General features: G+C 39.1%; 1 protein-coding gene across 1 annotated transcript; it reads right to left on the reverse strand.

The window, feature by feature from the left end:
- Positions 1 to 1,490: 1,490 nt before the first annotated feature.
- Positions 1,491 to 13,869, reverse strand: lpxn (leupaxin). Its single transcript, XM_047373955.1, has 9 exons — positions 13,827 to 13,869; positions 12,950 to 13,026; positions 12,715 to 12,782; positions 9,825 to 9,921; positions 5,223 to 5,486; positions 4,968 to 5,141; positions 4,453 to 4,534; positions 4,223 to 4,371; positions 1,491 to 2,011 (listed from the first exon to the last, which is right to left on the reverse strand). Exons 1-9 carry the CDS (start codon positions 13,855 to 13,857, stop codon positions 1,745 to 1,747), a joined length of 1,209 nt encoding a protein of 402 aa, XP_047229911.1. The 5' UTR covers positions 13,858 to 13,869; the 3' UTR covers positions 1,491 to 1,744.
- Between the last annotated feature and the right edge of the window lie 4,466 nt (positions 13,870 to 18,335).

The following is an 18,335-nucleotide window of genomic DNA, read 5'->3' on the forward strand; positions in this document are numbered from 1 at the left end:
ACATTTAGCGAAAAATATTCAAAACATAGGATAATTTCTGTTTGGACAAAAATACAATACAATACAAAATTAAAATGTTATTAAGCAAATTGACAAAATTGACAAAATAACAACATTATTTGATTGTAATACAGGTAATGGTTGACCCACTCATGGAAGAATGTAGAATCCAGTGACTTGAGCATGTGAGGCCTCAAAAAAAACTAAAGAGTAACTTAGAAAGCATGTTTATCCATGTGCAAAATTTTCTATAAAAAACTGCAAAAGATATAAAAACAGTGGAAGGTGAGAAGCCTTTTGTATTTTCTCTCAGATGGAGATGGATCTCTATCAGAAATCTTAGTCGCTATTAAATGAAACTCATGGTTTACTTGTCTGTCCTGATAGGAAATGTGTACAAAATATGACACATTTAAAGTGAGAACAGTCTTTTGCAAAATATACAACACACATTAAAATAATAAGCCCTGACACAAAATTTGTATCACAATAAGTTTGGTAGCCTGCTGATATCAGTGCCGTTTAGTCATTAGATGTAAAACACAAAATTCCATTTTGTTTTAAAACCTGCAAAAATTACAAAAAAAAAATCTCCAATACTCATGAGTAAAATCTTCCCGTTATTTGTGTCGCAGTCCAGCAACTGCCTCGTCTTCCTGCGTAATTTCCACAATTAGTTTTCAGGAAAGGAAATATAACTCAGCCGATGACAAAATGAGCCTAAATCTGCCAGCAACCGCTGTGGCATTAAAACACTTTTGCGGTTCATACATCCTTCAACAGTTTCTGAGGGGATGCGGGGATGTGAATGAGCTCCTTCTAAAAACTACCTTTGTTAACCACACCACATTCATTAATCTTCGAGAGGCAGTCATAAAGGAGCCTGTGTGGAGGATGAAGGGGATGTCTGAATCCAGTGGCTGCCAGGGGCCAAGTGGTCAATCTGAGACAGAGGAATCACAGGTTGGCAGGACAAGTCCATGCCAGTCTCTGCCAAGACAAGCTATCGGGCCGCACAGACAAATCTCCTGACAAGCTGTTTCAAACTGTGAGAAAGTAAATCTTGACTGCCAAGTCTAACAGCAAACTGAGGATAGCTTCATGGAATCCATTAAAACAGCGCTTTTGTGTTTATCATGCTTCATTTGGAATTTGATGTGATTGTGATGTATGAAATCTCATCAAAAGTAAAACTGAGCATCAACGACAATTCTTTTACAAGCATCGAAAGTTCACACATGAAAACATTTTCTTCATGGGAAATGTTTTGATTGAGTTATAAAAGCCATGTCGGTAATAATTACTCTCTGATATTCCTACATGAGTTCGTAAATGGCTCTGTAAGATGAATCATTATTCGTCATCCGTTGCTTTGCTGAAGAATTTATACACCTTGGTCTTTTTCACATTTTGTCACGTTGGGCCAAAATATTTTAGTAGGAGTTTATGTGATCGACCTATACCAAGTAAAGCACAATTGGGAGGTGGAAAGAGGTTGATACATGGCTGATTTAATAAATCCCAATAAAATACAATGAAGGTTGTGGCTTTAACAAAATGTAAAAAGTGGCAACAGTACAATTCGTTAGCCCAGTTAGCAGTATACCTTTATAAAGAGAGATACAAGCTTGGGATGTGATGTGTTTTAATAATTCATCTCACTAATGTAGGAAAACAGCCACCCACCCCCAACATAAAGAGTTATATCTGTTGCATTATCTTTGAGTGACTTGCTGTAAATGTCTCATAGAAAGAGCTTGTTGTAGCAAACTGTACAGTAGGGCTTTTCTTTCTGCTCCTTGAAGATGCCATGGTTGAGCTGCCGCAGACAGAAGGCGCAAACAAAGTGCTCAGGATGAAATCTGCGATCGAGAGCTGAGACACAGCGGCCGGTGATGGGCTCCCCACAGCCACCGCAGAGGGTCCCCTGTCTGGAGTGAAAGTGCAGGGAACAAAAGGGTCGACCATCCAGTTCCATGAAACAGCCATTGGTAAACGGCTTCAGACAGTCCTGAACATAAAAACGTAAGGGAGTGTGAAGGAAGAAGTAGATCAGATACAATGTTAGGCAAGAAAGAGGTCGAAACCTATTGTGTCAACTGTTCGAATCTGTGATTTTATGTGTGGTAATGTAGTCTATGTTTATATTAGCTTTTTGAATGTTCCTGCATGCCCCCTGCAATGTTTTTTAGAAACCAAGAGATCACTGCAAAATCAGCACTGAGAAAAAAATCAATATTCCATGTAAAACAACATTATTTTAAAAAAATACTGTAACAAAATAACCATGGTATGTTTCTCCTCCATATTCAAACATGAAGAAGTGCTGGGAACATGTGTTCAGAAAGGGGACTCTATCCACTGCCTGTGGCAGGACACAGAAAAGGTTGTTCAACGTTATAATTCTTTTTTCTTAGGGCACGTGCTTGAGAAGTTTCATTTTTAAACATCAGACAAATACAGCTTTTAATGAAAAAATTATTTCTGGGGGTGTTCAAGCAGCGTCATGTGCCTCACTAGAATGGGTGGATTTGCCATCTGATTGCTCTGCAGCTGAAAAGCTCAGTACGATGGTCTGCGGTTATTTAGATCATAACTTTAACTGTTAATACATTTCATGACATAAGAAGTTTTAATAACTGATGTGATGCACAAATATGTGTAGAGATAGCTTCACCTATAGCTATGTTTATATTTTATGAGGTATTTGTAAGTAGAGGTACTGGGACAAACTTGGATCATCGCAGAACATATTAATATAATCGTAGCAGGGCTGACTGACTGGATAAAATAATTAGCCATCTTGCAGTGGAATTAACACAGAAAATCTTGTTAGCAGCTGTGTCTTGCAAAAGAACCCTAGCTTTTTATGAGAAGGTTGAATGCAATGACTCAAGCAATCCAGGTCTCTCCAACTTCAGGCAAATGTGCAGATGAAATACTGAAAATCCCTTGAACTCAGGGGCAGTTTTTGATATGGAGAAAAGGGCTCACAGCCCAAGGTGTTCTTCCTTCAGGGAAACTAAATAAATAAAACTTATCTGTCAGTTTTGACCCACACAAATTTTCTACTGTTTGTTTGCATATCCAATCAATTAGCATTAGGTGCCCCTCTAAGTCGTACTGGTACATATCTAATTAGATTGCCATTTTGCACTAAGTTTTGTTTCACGTTTTGTTTTAGGAACATGGACTCTTTGATAATTACCTTTTGGACACTAAACAGAGATTGTTGGGTTGGGTTTGGTGATGTAGTGGTTGCATGGGTGTGTACACCCTTAAGGCAAAGCTTTATTGAAGTGCATTTTAATTTAACTTTAATGTTCAGTCTTTTAGGGTACATACCTAACATCAATTAATGTGAATCTGATTAACCACTAATAAAGTTCAACTGTCCCAGTAGAATCTCCCTGACATCTGCTGATTTGCAACTTCTAGTTAAAGCCATAGTCTGTAGAGAGGGAACAAAGGCTCTAGAAGATCACATTGTACAAAGGTGAAGGACCTGCAGGGATTTCGACCGAGTACTCTTTGCGTTTCATATGTGAAAATAAAATCTCCTATTCTATTTACATGTCTTAACAAAGCAGTTTGATATAAAAACAACACCAAACACTACCAAAAGAGCACAATACCTAAAGTGAACCATGTCAGCATCATGATCTGGAGTTACTTTGTTTTATATAAACAGCTCCAAGTGTCTGTCAGTTTTGACGTAAAGCATTTAGTTGTCAGCTGCAAAGCTGAAGTTATTTGTCGCTGTATGTACTTTACTGTATGCATTCACAATTATTGTGATTATTTTCATGGACTTAGGTTGTTTAATGCTCAGATTTGTAGAAATGTTATTTCACTAGCAGCAAAAATAAGCGGCATTTTTACCTCTCCTATTTTTTTCTGAGCTTTGTGCATTTAATATGTTGTAGAAATGCCCCTGACCGTGTAAGAGAGATGTGCAGCTGCAAACTGAACCATATTTGACCGGCTGCTGTACGCAGCAGTGGCTTTGAAGAGGATATAAAAGATACCCACACAGAAAGAATATGGTTTCCTTGATTTATCTGCAACATTTCGTCCGCAACATTTTCCTCATGCATGTGGTTTGAATCAGCCCTGTGGTCAAAACTATGCAAACAAAGCAAGTGTGTGGGTATCTTTCTCATTCATTCTCAAGGTTGTGTGTGAGCCGGAGCCATGTGTGTGGTCTGTGTTTGAGGCTCACTGCGCAGACGAAGCACTCTGGATGCCAGGTGCCATTGGCTGCAGTCAGGTAGTTCTCTTTCACAGACTCCCCGCAGCCTGAGCACTTGGGAGCAAATAGGTGGTAGAAGTCCTTGTAGCAGTATGGTTTTCCATCCTTCTCCAGGAAACCTTGGATAGTTTGAGGATAAATTGAAATGTGCACTAAACATTAGTTTTATACAGAGGCAAATAAATTCCCAAACATCTCACCCTCTGGCCCAAACAGATCTCCACAGTGTGTGCAGAAAAAGTGTTCCGGGTGCCAGGTCTGGTCCAGAGCTGTCAGAATGTTCTGGTAAAAAAAAAAGCCAAACAAATGACATCTCTATTTTACTTTCTTCAGGGATTATTGAAGTTTGTCTAATCTCATTTACTTAAATGTGAAGACACAAAAAAAGTGGACTGTGAGCCACATGAGGGTGTTCACTGGGGATTCTGCATTAGTTTCTGATTAATGTCTTTGGTTTGCAGCATGAGGTAATCGCAGCCTGCAAAACCACCAAAAAGGTTTTGCCTTTTATTTATTAGCATAACATGTGGGTTAGGCCAAGAAAAAATAGCTACATACATGTCAACATGCAATCATCAAATAATTATTGTGTGGATGAATGGATATAGAATCTGACTGAATGATTTAGGAAATTAATCAGGAAACAAAAATACATGCAGAGTTTGCTTATATTTGTTATTTAAGATGTTTTCCACACAGTGTAATTATTATATACCTGCATTATAGCCCCCTTGCAGTAGGCACAGCGTGGAGAAAAGAGCTGATGGTAGTCTTTGTCACAGTACGGCTGTCCCTCTCTCTCAAAGAAGCCTGATGTGCTCAACTCCATCTTACACGCCACACACACAAAGTGTTCAGGGTGCCACGCTTCACCCAGTGCAGTGATCATCTAAACAACAAAAGTCAAATGAAGTGAACAAGATTGGTTTCACTCGGTTTCAATTTTGAATCCTGTGGGTTCCCATTGTACCTTTCCCACAATGCATTTGTTGCATGCAGCGCAGTGACCTTTGGCTGTGGTGTGTACACCAATCTTCTCCAGGTCAGAGCTCAGCCCCCCCAGCAGGTCATCTATGGAATCTGTATTCTGTCTTTGGTTCGGGGGCTTTGAATTTGAACTTGCCGGGCTGCTGCTGCGGTTGCTGTCCTTTTGCTCTAGTCTCCCATGCTCTGTTTTCTTCTTTGCAGACTGCTTCTGTGTCAGTGGTGGTGGGGTTAATGATGGTGAGTGGTCCTAAATAAGGATACATAGATGCTTAAATCCCAGGTTTATTACATGCATTTTCTAAAAAGCTTTATATGCTGAAATAACAAAATACATATATTGTTACTACAGACTGTGTAGTGTTGAAGTTTGTACAAGGATGCCCTCTACTGTTAAACTTTCATCTAACATGGTTAGATGAAAATAGTGAGACACCTACACTGATAGAGTCAACGCCTCCCAAATACAATTTTCTAAGTGAGACCAGGGAGCATAATAAAGAAAGAGGGGTTGGCCTCCTTGTTTAATGATTCACTAAAGTGCACAAATGTGTTGCTGGGAAAATTTGACTTGAATATCTGCGTCCTCGAGCTTTGTTTCTGAACATTCACAGGCATTCACTGGTAGATTCAAGCATTAGCTACATATAACAAATCAATGCCTGGATGTGCCATAATTTTCTTTAGCTGAATAAAAACAAAACTGAACTATTTTTGGACCAAAGGAGGAGTGATCAAGAGCCGGCACACGGCTTAGTTACTACAGCTAGAAACCACCGATCAGGCCTGAAATCTGGGTGTAGCGATGGACTCAGTCCTGAAACTTCAGAGTTACATAAAGACAATCACTAAGATGGCTTTGAAGAGCATTTCCAGAATTGAAGGACTAATGTCCCAGCAAGATCTCAAAAAATTCACATGTATTCATCTTTAGTCAAATTGATCCAGAATGCTGCTGCCTGCATCCTCACTAAAACTAAGAAAGTAGAGCACATCTCCCCAGTTCTAAAGTCCTTACAGTGGCTGTTAGTTTATAAATCACTGAATGGCTTATCACCAAAATACAAAAAAGATTTGTTGTCGTTGTATTAACCTTCCAGACCACTCAGGTCTTCTGGTTCAAGTCTACTCTGCATCCCCAGAACCAAACATGGAGTACCAGCATTCAGTACTCATGCTCCACTAATCCGCAACAAACTTCCAGAAAACTGAAAAGATGCTGAATCCCTGAGTTCTTTTAAACAAGGTTAAAACGAACTTCTTTAGATTGGCTTTTTTCATAATTTAAAGCACTTTGAATTGTCTTGCTGCTGAACAGTACAGTCGAGTAAAAACATTAGGACACCCTACAGCACAGCATTCCCCATTAAAATGGCTAAAACTACTGACAGACATGTCAAATTAGGTGCTCATGATTAGAACATCATTACTCAGCATTTTAAATGAGACCTGCACAGTTTAAGCCTTAAACATTCGGTTTTGTGTGCTCCTGGCTGTTAAATGAGTTCACCCTGAGAGAGGACCACAAGATGCTAAACGAAGTCTTCAAAATCTTAAAATGTCATCGTAGGACCTGCAGCAGAACTAAATTTGACAGAAAATCTGTGGGGTAACCTTAAGAGGGCTGTGGTTCGGAGATGTCTGTTTATCCTCAGCTACAATACACATTTTTGTTGATATTGTTTGTTAAATTAGTAAAACAAGGCAAAACTTTGTGTTTATCTCTAATCAAATAGATTTATTTGAGCAGGCATTGATATTTTCAGATTTCTTTATGAAAAACTGAATATTTCATGAAGTGTACAAATAATCAGAAATATTCAACCTCTTAAAATTTTAAGGATTTATTTACTGACGGTTTTTTCAAAGAGAAAGATCATGCATGATGCAGTATTTGGGTGCAACAATATATTCTGTTCAGGCGGCCGTGTCACAGTTATTCAGTCCCTATATTGTTGTTTTTAAGGCTGTGTGACAGATTTAGGAACCACAAGTGCAATAGAAATATAATCAAGCCTTTGGAAACTCTAAGGATCCTTTATTTGCTCATTCTAATATACAGGTCCTTCTCAAAATATTAGCATATTGTGATAAAGTTCATTATTTTCCATAATGTCATGATTAAAATTTAACATTCATATATTTTAGATTCATTGCACACTAACTGAAATATTTCAGGTCTTTTATTGTCTTAATACGGATGATTGTGGCATACAGCTCATGAAAACCCAAAATTCCTATCTCACAAAATTAGCATATTTCATCCGACCAATAAAAGAAAAGTGTTTTTAATACAAAAAACGGCAACCTTCAAATAATCATGTACAGTTATGCACTCAATACTTGGTCGGGAATCCTTTGGCAGAAATGACTGCTTCAATGCGGCGTGGCATGGAGGCAATCAGCCTGTGGCACTGCTGAGGTCTTATGGAGGCCCAGGATGCTTCGATAGCGGCCTTTAGCTCATCCAGAGTGTTGGGTCTTGAGTCTCTCAACGTTCTCTTCACAATATCCCACAGATTCTCTTTGGGGTTCAGGTCAGGAGAGTTGGCAGGCCAATTGAGCACAGTGATACCATGGTCAGTAAACCATTTACCAGTGGTTTTGGCACTGTGAGCAGGTGCCAGGTCGTGCTGAAAAATGAAATCTTCATCTCCATAAAGCTTTTCAGCAGATGGAAGCATGAAGTGCTCCAAAATCTCCTGATAGCTAGCTGCATTGACCCTGCCCTTGATAAAGCACAGTGGACCAACACCAGCAGCAGACCATCACTGACTGTGGGTACTTGACACGGGACTTCTGGCATTTTGGCATTTCCTTCTCCCCAGTCTTCCTCCAGACTCTGGCACCTTGATTTCCGAATGACATGCAGAATTTGATTTCATCCAAAAAAAGTACTTTGGACCACTGAGCAACAGTCCAGTGCTGCTTCTCTGTAGCCCAGGTCAGGCGCTTCTGCCGCTGTTTCTGGTTCAAAAGTGGCTTGACCTGGGGAATGCGGCACCTGTAACCCATTTCCTGCACACGCCTGTGCACGGTGGCTCTGGATGTTTCTACTCCAGACTCAGTCCACTGCTTCCGCAGGTCCCCCAAGGTCTGGAATCGGCCCTTCTCCACCATCTTCCTCAGGGTCCGGTCACCTCTTCTCGTTGTGCAGCGTTTTCTGCCACACTTTTTCCTTCTCACAGACTTCCCACTGAGTTGCCTTGAAACAGCACTCTGGGAACAGCCTATTCGTTCAGATATTTCTTTCTGTGTCTTACCCTCTTGCTTGAGGGTGTCAATAGTGGCCTTCTGGACAGCAGTCAGGTCGGCAGTCTTACCCATGATTGGGGTTTTGAGTGATGAACCATGCTGGGAGTTTTAAAGGCCTCAGGAATCTTTTGCAGGTGTTTAGAGTTAACTCGTTGATTCAGATGATTAGGTTCATAGCTTGTTTAGAGACCCTTTTAATAATATGCTAATTTTGTGAGATAGGAATTTTGGGTTTTCATGAGCTGTATGCCAAAATCATCCGTATTAAGACAATAAAAGACCTGAAATATTTCAGTTAGTGTGCAATGAATCTAAAATATATGAATGTTAAATTTTCATCATGACATTATGGAAAATAATTAACTTTATCACAATATGCTAATATTTTGAGAAGGACCTGTACATGCATAAGCACCACACATGAAGGCATTCAAGGTGAGTTGCAATCATAAGAAAGAGTGTCAATAAAAGCTGTGAGAGATTATTTAATCTCACCTGAAGGGCCTTGGGTATAAGACGATTTCCAAAAATATTAACCTCTCAGCAGATACGATTGGGGTGATTAAAAGGAAGTTTTAAAACTATGGAACCGATACAAACATGTCGGATTGTGAGTGCCTTCAGCTAAGAAACCCCTCTGTTTGATTTCAGGACAGCTAGGACGTAATAAAGCCTGGACCCGGTGCTTTAGTGGTAACTGTAAGATACACACTAAATGAACAAGGACTTAGTGGCAACACTCCAAGACGTACTCTACTGTTACCCAGAAGGAACATCAAAAGCTGACTATATGCCAGGATAAAGCAGGAGATACAGACAGAGTTTTAGCAGACAATCCTTTTGACTGATGAAACCAAGCTTGACCTGTTTCCACATAAGGACCGGCGGTGTGTCTGGCTTAAAAAAGGCCAGGCCTATGGCCATAAGAAAATTGTCACCATTGTCAAACATGGCCATGAGTCATTGATGATGTGGGGCTGTTGTTCTGCAGCAGGAACTGGCAACTCTGCGTAGCATCATGGTTTCCCAGAAATACCAGATCATTTTAAAAAGGAACATTCATTTTTCTTTTTGGTGACAAATTTAACCAGAAGGCAGTACATTCATTGGATTTTCATTAGACTTTCCAGAAAGACAATTATTTCAAGTGTCTTTTTTTTTTCATCCACAGTAAGTCATTTGACGTAAAGCAGTGAAATATTTCTGACTTCAACTGGACATAATTTATAACTCTTTTTTACTGGGAAATCACTTCAGAATATGAGACCTTATTATACACAAATTATGAGTTATGATCATTTATAGTAATTTTTGGGCACATCCTTGTACTGACCCCTTCTGCTAAACCCATCAGATCTTGTAAGATAGCCTCCAGCTCTTGAGTGGGTGAGTCAGGGGGTAGTGCAGCTGCAACAGGAGCTGGTAGGTCACTGTGCTCAAGACAAAGACAAATAGAAAAAAAAACAACATTTTAAAACCCTTTAAATTAACAAAAATCCTTTAGAAAAAAAAATGTTTTCATTTTGCCCATATTTTAGACTCTTAAAGATATAACATTGAAAATAGTTTTTGCCTAAGCAAATTTGGCTTTGAAATGTATGGTAAGATGTATAAAAGTAGTTGAACATAGTAAATCAGAAACAAATGCATTTAGTAAAATCCAAAGCAGTAAAAGCATAACAAAATTCATAAACAAACAAGTTATGAGCATGTGTGAAAGCTAGATTAAAACAGGATGTTTCATAACACTTTTATCCTCCATTAAACACAAGATAGCAAATGACCTTAAAAAAGTATATAAATATAAAAAATAATATATTCGAATCGAACTGTTCTAACATTGCAGCAGTATAAAATGTGTAGTTTGAAATTGTCTTTTATAAGTCCATCCTAAAAAAGTTGTGATTCAGATGTGCAGTTATTATAAAAAAAAGAATACATCCCCTTTAACGTTTGCGGTTTTATTTATTTTAGAGGAAATGGTGCATGCATGCATCATTTTATTGAAGCAATTTTACAGTGATTTTTACACTACTTCATCAGATCACAGGACTAGTTTTCTGACTCAGAAGACATGTGGCCTTGTTGGATCATGTTGTTATATGTTTACATGGCGAAGTCTGAATTGGTCGAGACTGAGAAAACATGTACCCGTCATCATCTGTGATCTTTTAGTAGTATCTTTTCATGAATACCGGATCTTTTCTTGTTTTTCAGTCATTGTTAGCCATATTTTATGATAAATGATTTAATTACCTTTTATATACCTTTCTATTTAATTTATTTGTTTAATTTATTTATCTTTTTGCTCTTTGACATTGTCCCACTCTTGGTCCCACTTGACTACCACTTCTGTTTATTTCTGATTGCTTCCCCCTCCACATGTTTACTCCTCTGCTTCCTTGGTTTGTTGCCAAGATGTTGTTTCCTTTTTTTGTTCTGTGAGACCTGCTTAACAACAACTCGGTTCTGTAGCAGTGTTTCATCACCTGCTTGCCCTGTACATATAAGCGTTACTGGGTTCTTCTCCTCTCTTTATAAAACTGATGTTTTTTAGGAAAACTTTGCTATTTTGTCAAGACTTGTCCTACAGACGTTTTTACTGACTGTTTGATGAGTATCTCCTTCTAAATTTGATTATAATTATTCTGTCTGTTTTTAAAAAGTCCTATTATACAATGCCTTGCGAAAGTACTCGGCCCCCTTGAACTGGTCAACCTTTTGCCACATTTCAGGCTTCAAACATAAAGATATGAAATTCTAATTTTTGTGAAGAATCAACAACAAGTGGGATACAATCGTGAAGTGGAATGAAATTTATTGGATGTGTCAAACTTTTTTAACAAATACAAAACTGCAAAGTGGGGCGTGCAATATTATTCTGCCCCTTTGCGTTAATACTTTGTAGCACCACCCTTTGCTGCAATTACAGCTGCAAGTCGCTTGGGGTATGTCTCTATCAGTTTTGCACATCGAGAGACTGAAATTCTTCAACAGGTTGTCTTCCAGAATGGTCCTGTATTTGGCCCCATCCATCTTCCCATCAATTTTGACAATCTTCCCTGTCCCTCCTGAAAAAAAGCACCATGATGCTGCCACCACCATGTTTGACAGTGGGAATGGTGTGTTCAGGGTGATGAGCTGTGTTGCTTTTACGTCAAACATCGTTTTGCATTGTGGCCAAACAGTTTGATTTTGGTTTCATCATTTGCAGTGGTCTGATACTCCTTCCATTTCAATATGATTGCTTGCACAGTGCTCCTTGGGTTGTTTAAAGCTTGGGAAATCTTTTTGTATCCAAATCCGGCTTTAAACTTCTCCACAACAGTATCTTGGACCTGCCTGGTGTGTTCCTTTGTCTTCATGATGCTCTCTGCGCTTTGAACAGAACCCTGAGACTATCACAGAACAGGTGCATTTATACAGAGACTTGATTACACACAGGTGGATTCTATTTATCATCATCAGTCATTTGGGACAACATTGGATCATTCAGAGATCCTCACTGAACTTCTGGAGTGAGTTTGCTGCACTGAAAGTAAAGGGGCCGAATAATATTGCATGGCACACTTTACAGTTTTTTATTTGTTAAAAAAGTTTGACACATCCAATAAATTTAAATCCACTTCAAGATTGTGTCCCACTTGTTGTTGATTCTTCACAAAAAATTTGAATTTTATATCTTTATGTTTGAAGCCTGAAATGTGGCAAAAGGTTGAAAGGTTCAAGGGTTTCCGAATACTTTCGCAAGGCACTGTATATTAGATTGGAAAACCCTCTGTTGCCATTGTACAGGAAATACACGTATACATCAAAATTACGAAAGCTACTTTGTGCAAGGTGCTTTTAAAACACATGCAGCGCTCACACGTCTACATACACCCCATCTATAGAAAAGCTTATACACACACACACACACTAGTGTGTTGTAGATACTGTATTTTATCAATCACTGACTATAAATTGTTTTATACATTTCAACACTATTTGACCAACACTGATCTGCAAGGCAAATTTGATTAACAGTATGCTTCATTTTTGAAAATATTTACAATCTAGCACTGAATACTGAGATTTAGTAAATGTTTTATTTCAGATGTTTACTGATGGTGTTTCACTGGTGGTGATACAGTACATCAGAACACTAAAATCCTGTGTAATATCCTGATTCATAGCTTGGACAACCACATTGTCAAATAGGGGCCCAGACATTTGTACCTTACCTGTAGACATTAGAGCCAAATGAGCTTTTCTCTTTTTTATTGAGTCCTGCGAGGATGGCATCTGAAGGCTGTGGAGACAACCAAGATATACTCAGATTTCTCTGATATGGATTTTTTATTATTTTTGCTTGTTTTAGTCAATTCAAAATTGAAAATAGATTTTTTTTTCTTTTTTGCTGTAAAACGAGATGAAAAATTGACTCCAAATAAAATACATGTGAGGTTATGCTTTCACCTGGCCACCAGCTCCTTTGTTTTCCTGGGCACTGTTTGAACCTGACGGACTCAACGCTAGCTCCTCTAACAGCAAATCTGCAGAAGAATAAAAATCATAAAGGTTCATAAAAACTCATGACCTATCATTTAGCACATTCGTCCTGTACAGTGTTTGTGTTCCAGCTAAAACCATTATTCTGTTGTAACTTCAAGTTAACCACTGCAAGCTAGATTTGTGCAGAGCAACGGATTTCCTGTGCCGATTAAGGTGGTAGAGCACTGAGGTTTTTTCACAAGAGTCGCTTCCTGAGGAAATGAAAACATGCTACCTTGCAGAAGTGAAACTTGTCATAATGTCACAAGAATGTGGAGACATATTATCGTTTTCTTACCAATCTTTTGTACCACGTTATAAATGGGAAACATGTAAATAAACAATTTAACATGTCTAATGCAAATTACAATGCTTTAGTAATAAAAGAGTCCAGAAAACGAGAAGTTAGGCTTGAGGCAAGCCAGACGTCCTTGATATTGCTAATACAGTAAAACTGCTGAGTTACATGCAAAGGGAAAGATTTACATATTGATATGTACATCTTACATCTAGAACCAGATGATCTAACAAGATGTCTGATCAGACATCTTGTTAGATCAGCATTTTGCAAGAACTGTCAGCAGGATCTGTATGTTGAAAAAGTTCAGAGCTTAATAAAAAATCAAATAAGCTGGCAAAATGAAATGTAAGAATAAACTCCCCTTAATATACCTAAACAGCTACTGCTCACAGTAAATACTGAACAGCACAGGTGTGTTTATATTTGACTCTTTATGTATAAAATCCTTCATCAATAATCATTTTTAATGTGATCATCAGCAGAGAAAGTAAGTCAACTTACCGAGTTCATCCATGTTGGTTCCTGCTCTCATAACTTGGGTGTGTGCTTATTTTCTGGTGGTTTGTCACTAGGGTAACCAGCGTAGTTTCTCATTAAATCTACATCACTGCTTCCTGTGGGGAAGTTTCTTTTTTCTTAGCAAAATAGGATCCAGTAGTATATGAAATTTCTATTTTATGATGTAACCTTTAGGTTTTTATCTTCATCTTGCATTTTGAAAAGTGTACATGATAGGTGTTAAATAATTAAAACAGTAATGCAACTATATATATATATATATATATATATATATATATATATATATATACAGGGGTTAAAGATATAAAATTCAATTTTTTATGAAGAATCAACAACAAGTGGGACACAATCGTGAAGTGGAATGAAATTTATTGGATGTGTCAAACTTTTTTAACAAATAAAAAACTGCAAAGTGGGGCGTGCAATATTATTCGGCCCCCTTGCGTTAATACTTTGTAGCGCCACCCTTTGCTGCAATTACAGCTGCAAGTCGCTTGGGGTTTGTCTCTATCAGTTTTGCACATCGAGAGACTGAAATTCTTGCCCATTCTTCCTTGCAAAACAGCTGGAGCTCAGTGAGGTTGGATGGAGAGCGTTCGTGAACAGCGGTCTTCAGCTCTTTCCACAGATTCTCAATTGGATTCAGGTCTGGACTTTGACTTGGCCATTCCAACACCTGGATACGTTTATTTGTGAACCATTCCATTGTAGATTTGGCTTTATGTTTTGGATCATTGTCTTGTTGGAAGATAAATCTCTGTCCCAGTCTCAGGTCTTTTGCAGACTCCAACAGGTTTTCTTCCAGAATGGTCCTGTATTTGGCCCCATCCATCTTCCCATCAATTTTGATCATCTTCTCTGTCCCTGCTGACAAATAGCAGGCTCAAACCATGATGCTGCCACCACCATGTTTGACAGTGGGGATGGTGTGTTCAGGGTGATGAGCTGTGTTGCTTTTACGCCAAACATATTGTTTTGCATTGGGGCCAAACAGTTTGATTTTGGTTTCATCTGACCAGAGCACCTTCTTCCACATGTTTGGTGTGTCTCCCAGGTGGCTTGTGGCAAACTTTAAACAAGACTTTTTATGAGAAATGGCTTTCTTCTTGCCACTCTTCCATAAAGGCCAGATTTCTGCAGTGTATGACTGATTGTTGTCCTATGGACAGACTCTCCCACCTCAGCTGTAGATCTCTGCAGTTCATCCAGAGTGATCATGGGCCTCTTGGCTGCATCTCTGATCAGTCTTCTCCTTGTTCGAGATGAAAGTTTAGAGTGACGGCCAGGTCTTGATTTGCAGTGGTCTGATACTCCTTCCATTTCAATGTGATTGCTTGCACAGTGCTCCTTATGATGTTTAAAGCTTGGGAAATCTTTTTCTATTCAGATCTGGCTTCAAACTTCTCCACAACAGTATCTCCGACCTGCCTGGTGTGTTCCTTGGTCTTCATGATGCTCTCTGCGCTTTGAACAGAACCCTGAGACTATCACAGAGCAGGTGCATTTATATGGAGACTTGATTACACACAGGTGGATTCTATTTATCATCATCAGTCATTTGGGACAACATCGGATCATTCAGAGATCCTCACTGAACTTCTGGAGTGAGTTTGCTGCACTGAAAGTAAAGGGGCCGAATAATATTACACGCCCCACTTTTCAGTTTTTTATTTGTAAAAATAGTTTGACACATCCAATAAATTTCATTCCACTTCATGATTGTGTCCCACTTGTTGTTGATTGTTCACAAAAGATTAGAATTTATATCTTTATGTTTGAAGCCCGAAATGTGGCAAAAGGTTAAAAAGTTCAAGGGGGCCGAATACTTTCGCAAGGCACTATATATATATATATATATATACACTGCTCAAAAAAATAAAGGGAACACTTAAAGAACACAATATATCTTCAAGTAAATCAAACTTCTGTGAAATCAAACTGTCCACTTAGGAAGCAACACTGATTGACAATAAATTTCACAGCTGTTGTGCAAATGGAAAAGACAACAGGGAGAAATCTTTGGCGATTAGCAAGACACTCAATAAAGGAGTGGTTCTGCAGGTGGGGACCACAGACCACTTCTCAGTACCTATGCTTTCTGGCTGATGTTTTGGTCACTTTTGAATGTTGGTGGAGCTTTCACACTCGTGGTAGCATGAGACGGACTCTACAACCCACACAAGTGGCTCAGGTAGTGCAGCTCATCCAGGATGGCACATCAATGCGAGCTGTGGCAAGAAGGTTTGCTGTGTCTGTCAGCGTAGTGTCCAGAGCCTGGAGGCGCTACCAGGAGACAGGCCAGTACACCAGGAGACATGGAGGAGGCCGTAGGAGGGCAACAATCCAGCAGCAGGACCGCTACCTCCGCCTTTGTGCAAGGAGGAACAGGAGGAGCACTGCCAGAGCCCTGCAAAATGACCTCCAGCAGGCCACAAATGTGCATGTGTCTGCACAAACGGTTAGAAATCGACTCCATGAGGATGGTATGTGGGCCCGACGTCCACAAATGGGGGTTGTGCTCACAGCCCAACACCGTGCAGGACGCTTGGCGTTTGCCAGAGAACACCAGGATTTGAAAACTCGCCACTGGCGCCCTGTGCTCTTCACAGATGAAAGCAGGTTCACACTGAGACATGTGACAGACGTGACAGAGTCTGGAGACACCATGGAGAGCGATCTGCTGCCTGCAACATCCTTCAGCATGACCGGTTTGGCAGTGGGTCAGTAATAGTGTGGGGTGGCATTTCTTTGGAGGGCTGCACGGCCTTCCATGAGCTCGCCAGAGGTAGCCTGACTGTCATTAGGTACCGAGATGAGATCCTCAGACCCTTTGTGAGACCATATGCTGGTGCGGTTGGCCCTGGGTTCCTCCTAATGCAGGACAATGCTAGACCTCATGTGACTGGAGTGTGTCAGAAGTTCCTACAAGATGAAGACATTGAAGCTATGGACTGGCCCGCCCGTTCCCCAGACCTGAATCCGATTGAGATCATCTGGGACATCATGTCTCGCTCCATCCACCAACGTCACGTTGAACCACAGACTGTCCAGGAGTTGACAGATGCTTTAGTTCAGGTCTGGGAGGAGATCCCACAGGAGACCATCCACCGTCTCATCAGGAGCATGCCCAGGCGTTGTAGGGAGGTCATACAGACACATGGAGGCCACACACAATACTGAGCCTCATTTTGACTTGTTTTAAAGACATTACATCAAAGTTGGATCAGCCTGTAGTGTGTTTTTTCACTTTAATTTTGTGTGTGACTCCAAATCCAGGCCTCCATTGGTTAATAAATTTGATTTCCTTTGATGATTTTTGTGTGATTTTGTTGTCAGCACATTCAACTTTGTACAGAACAAAGTATTCAATGAGAATATTTCATTCATTCAGATCTAGGATGTGTTATTTTAGTGTTCCCTTTATTTTTTATTTTTTTGAGCAGTGTATATATATTAGCACTTGTAAAAGTTTCATTAACACCTAGGTATTTCTGTTCTACTTGTTCAATAGTACCATGATAAAAATAAAGCTCTCAAGTGATGAACAAAATGTTTCAAATAAAAACAGCACTTGAATGTTCACACAAGACACAAAAAACAATAAAGCAACAGTGGTAAAAATATAATCTTTGTACTTTTCTAAACAAAAACAAAAAATAGCAGCTCACATTTGGATTTTACTTTAAAAGCTCCCTTTTTTATTTGTAACACTTCTCGCGTTATGGCAAATTGAACTGACTCAAGCAATTCAGGACACAGGATTATAACCTACCTGACATGTAGGTAGACAGTTCATAAACTTGAAAAAGAATACTATAAAACTCTGTTAAAATTGCTGAAAGCCAAACCTCCTACAACATAAAATGGCTCAACATCCCTGAATTATTATACCTGGTTGCAATAACGTTATCAAATCAGTTATTGTTGGAATTAGAAAAAACGTATTTTAACAAAAAATTACCTAAAATGAATAATTCCCTATAAATCTTCGCTACAACTTTGCTTTATTGATATGTCACTCACTCACTTGCATGTATTGTTAATCATTTAAAACACTTGTAAGGTCAAAACACTAGGGCCTAATTCAACCACTCTGTTTCTACCAAAGGGCTTGTTATCTCTGTAACAAGCGTGCCCTAAATGTTCAAATGAACAATATTTCGATTAGCTGAGACCAAATGGAGCAGCAAAGCTTTTAAAAAAGTGAGTTTTTATTTATTTATTATTTCTCCTGTTTCCATGTTCGTTTCCAACACCGTAATCACCTGAGTTCCACTTTGGTTGCAACCATTTAGTAAAACATTAGGGGTGTTACTTCTATGTATGTTTGTTCAACAGTTAAAAATAGTTGAATAATAAAAGTTTTAATTTTAATGCTTGATATATTTAAAACAACATATTCTAAATGATGTAATCTTTAGCGGAAATTTGCCCCTCTACAATCATTGCTTTTTTTTCCAGCATGGTATTCTCCCCTGCTCGGTGGTTTCG

The sequence above is a fragment of the Girardinichthys multiradiatus genome, chromosome 9, assembly GCF_021462225.1.
Source record: "Girardinichthys multiradiatus isolate DD_20200921_A chromosome 9, DD_fGirMul_XY1, whole genome shotgun sequence".
Classification (NCBI taxonomy): domain Eukaryota; kingdom Metazoa; phylum Chordata; class Actinopteri; order Cyprinodontiformes; family Goodeidae; genus Girardinichthys; species Girardinichthys multiradiatus.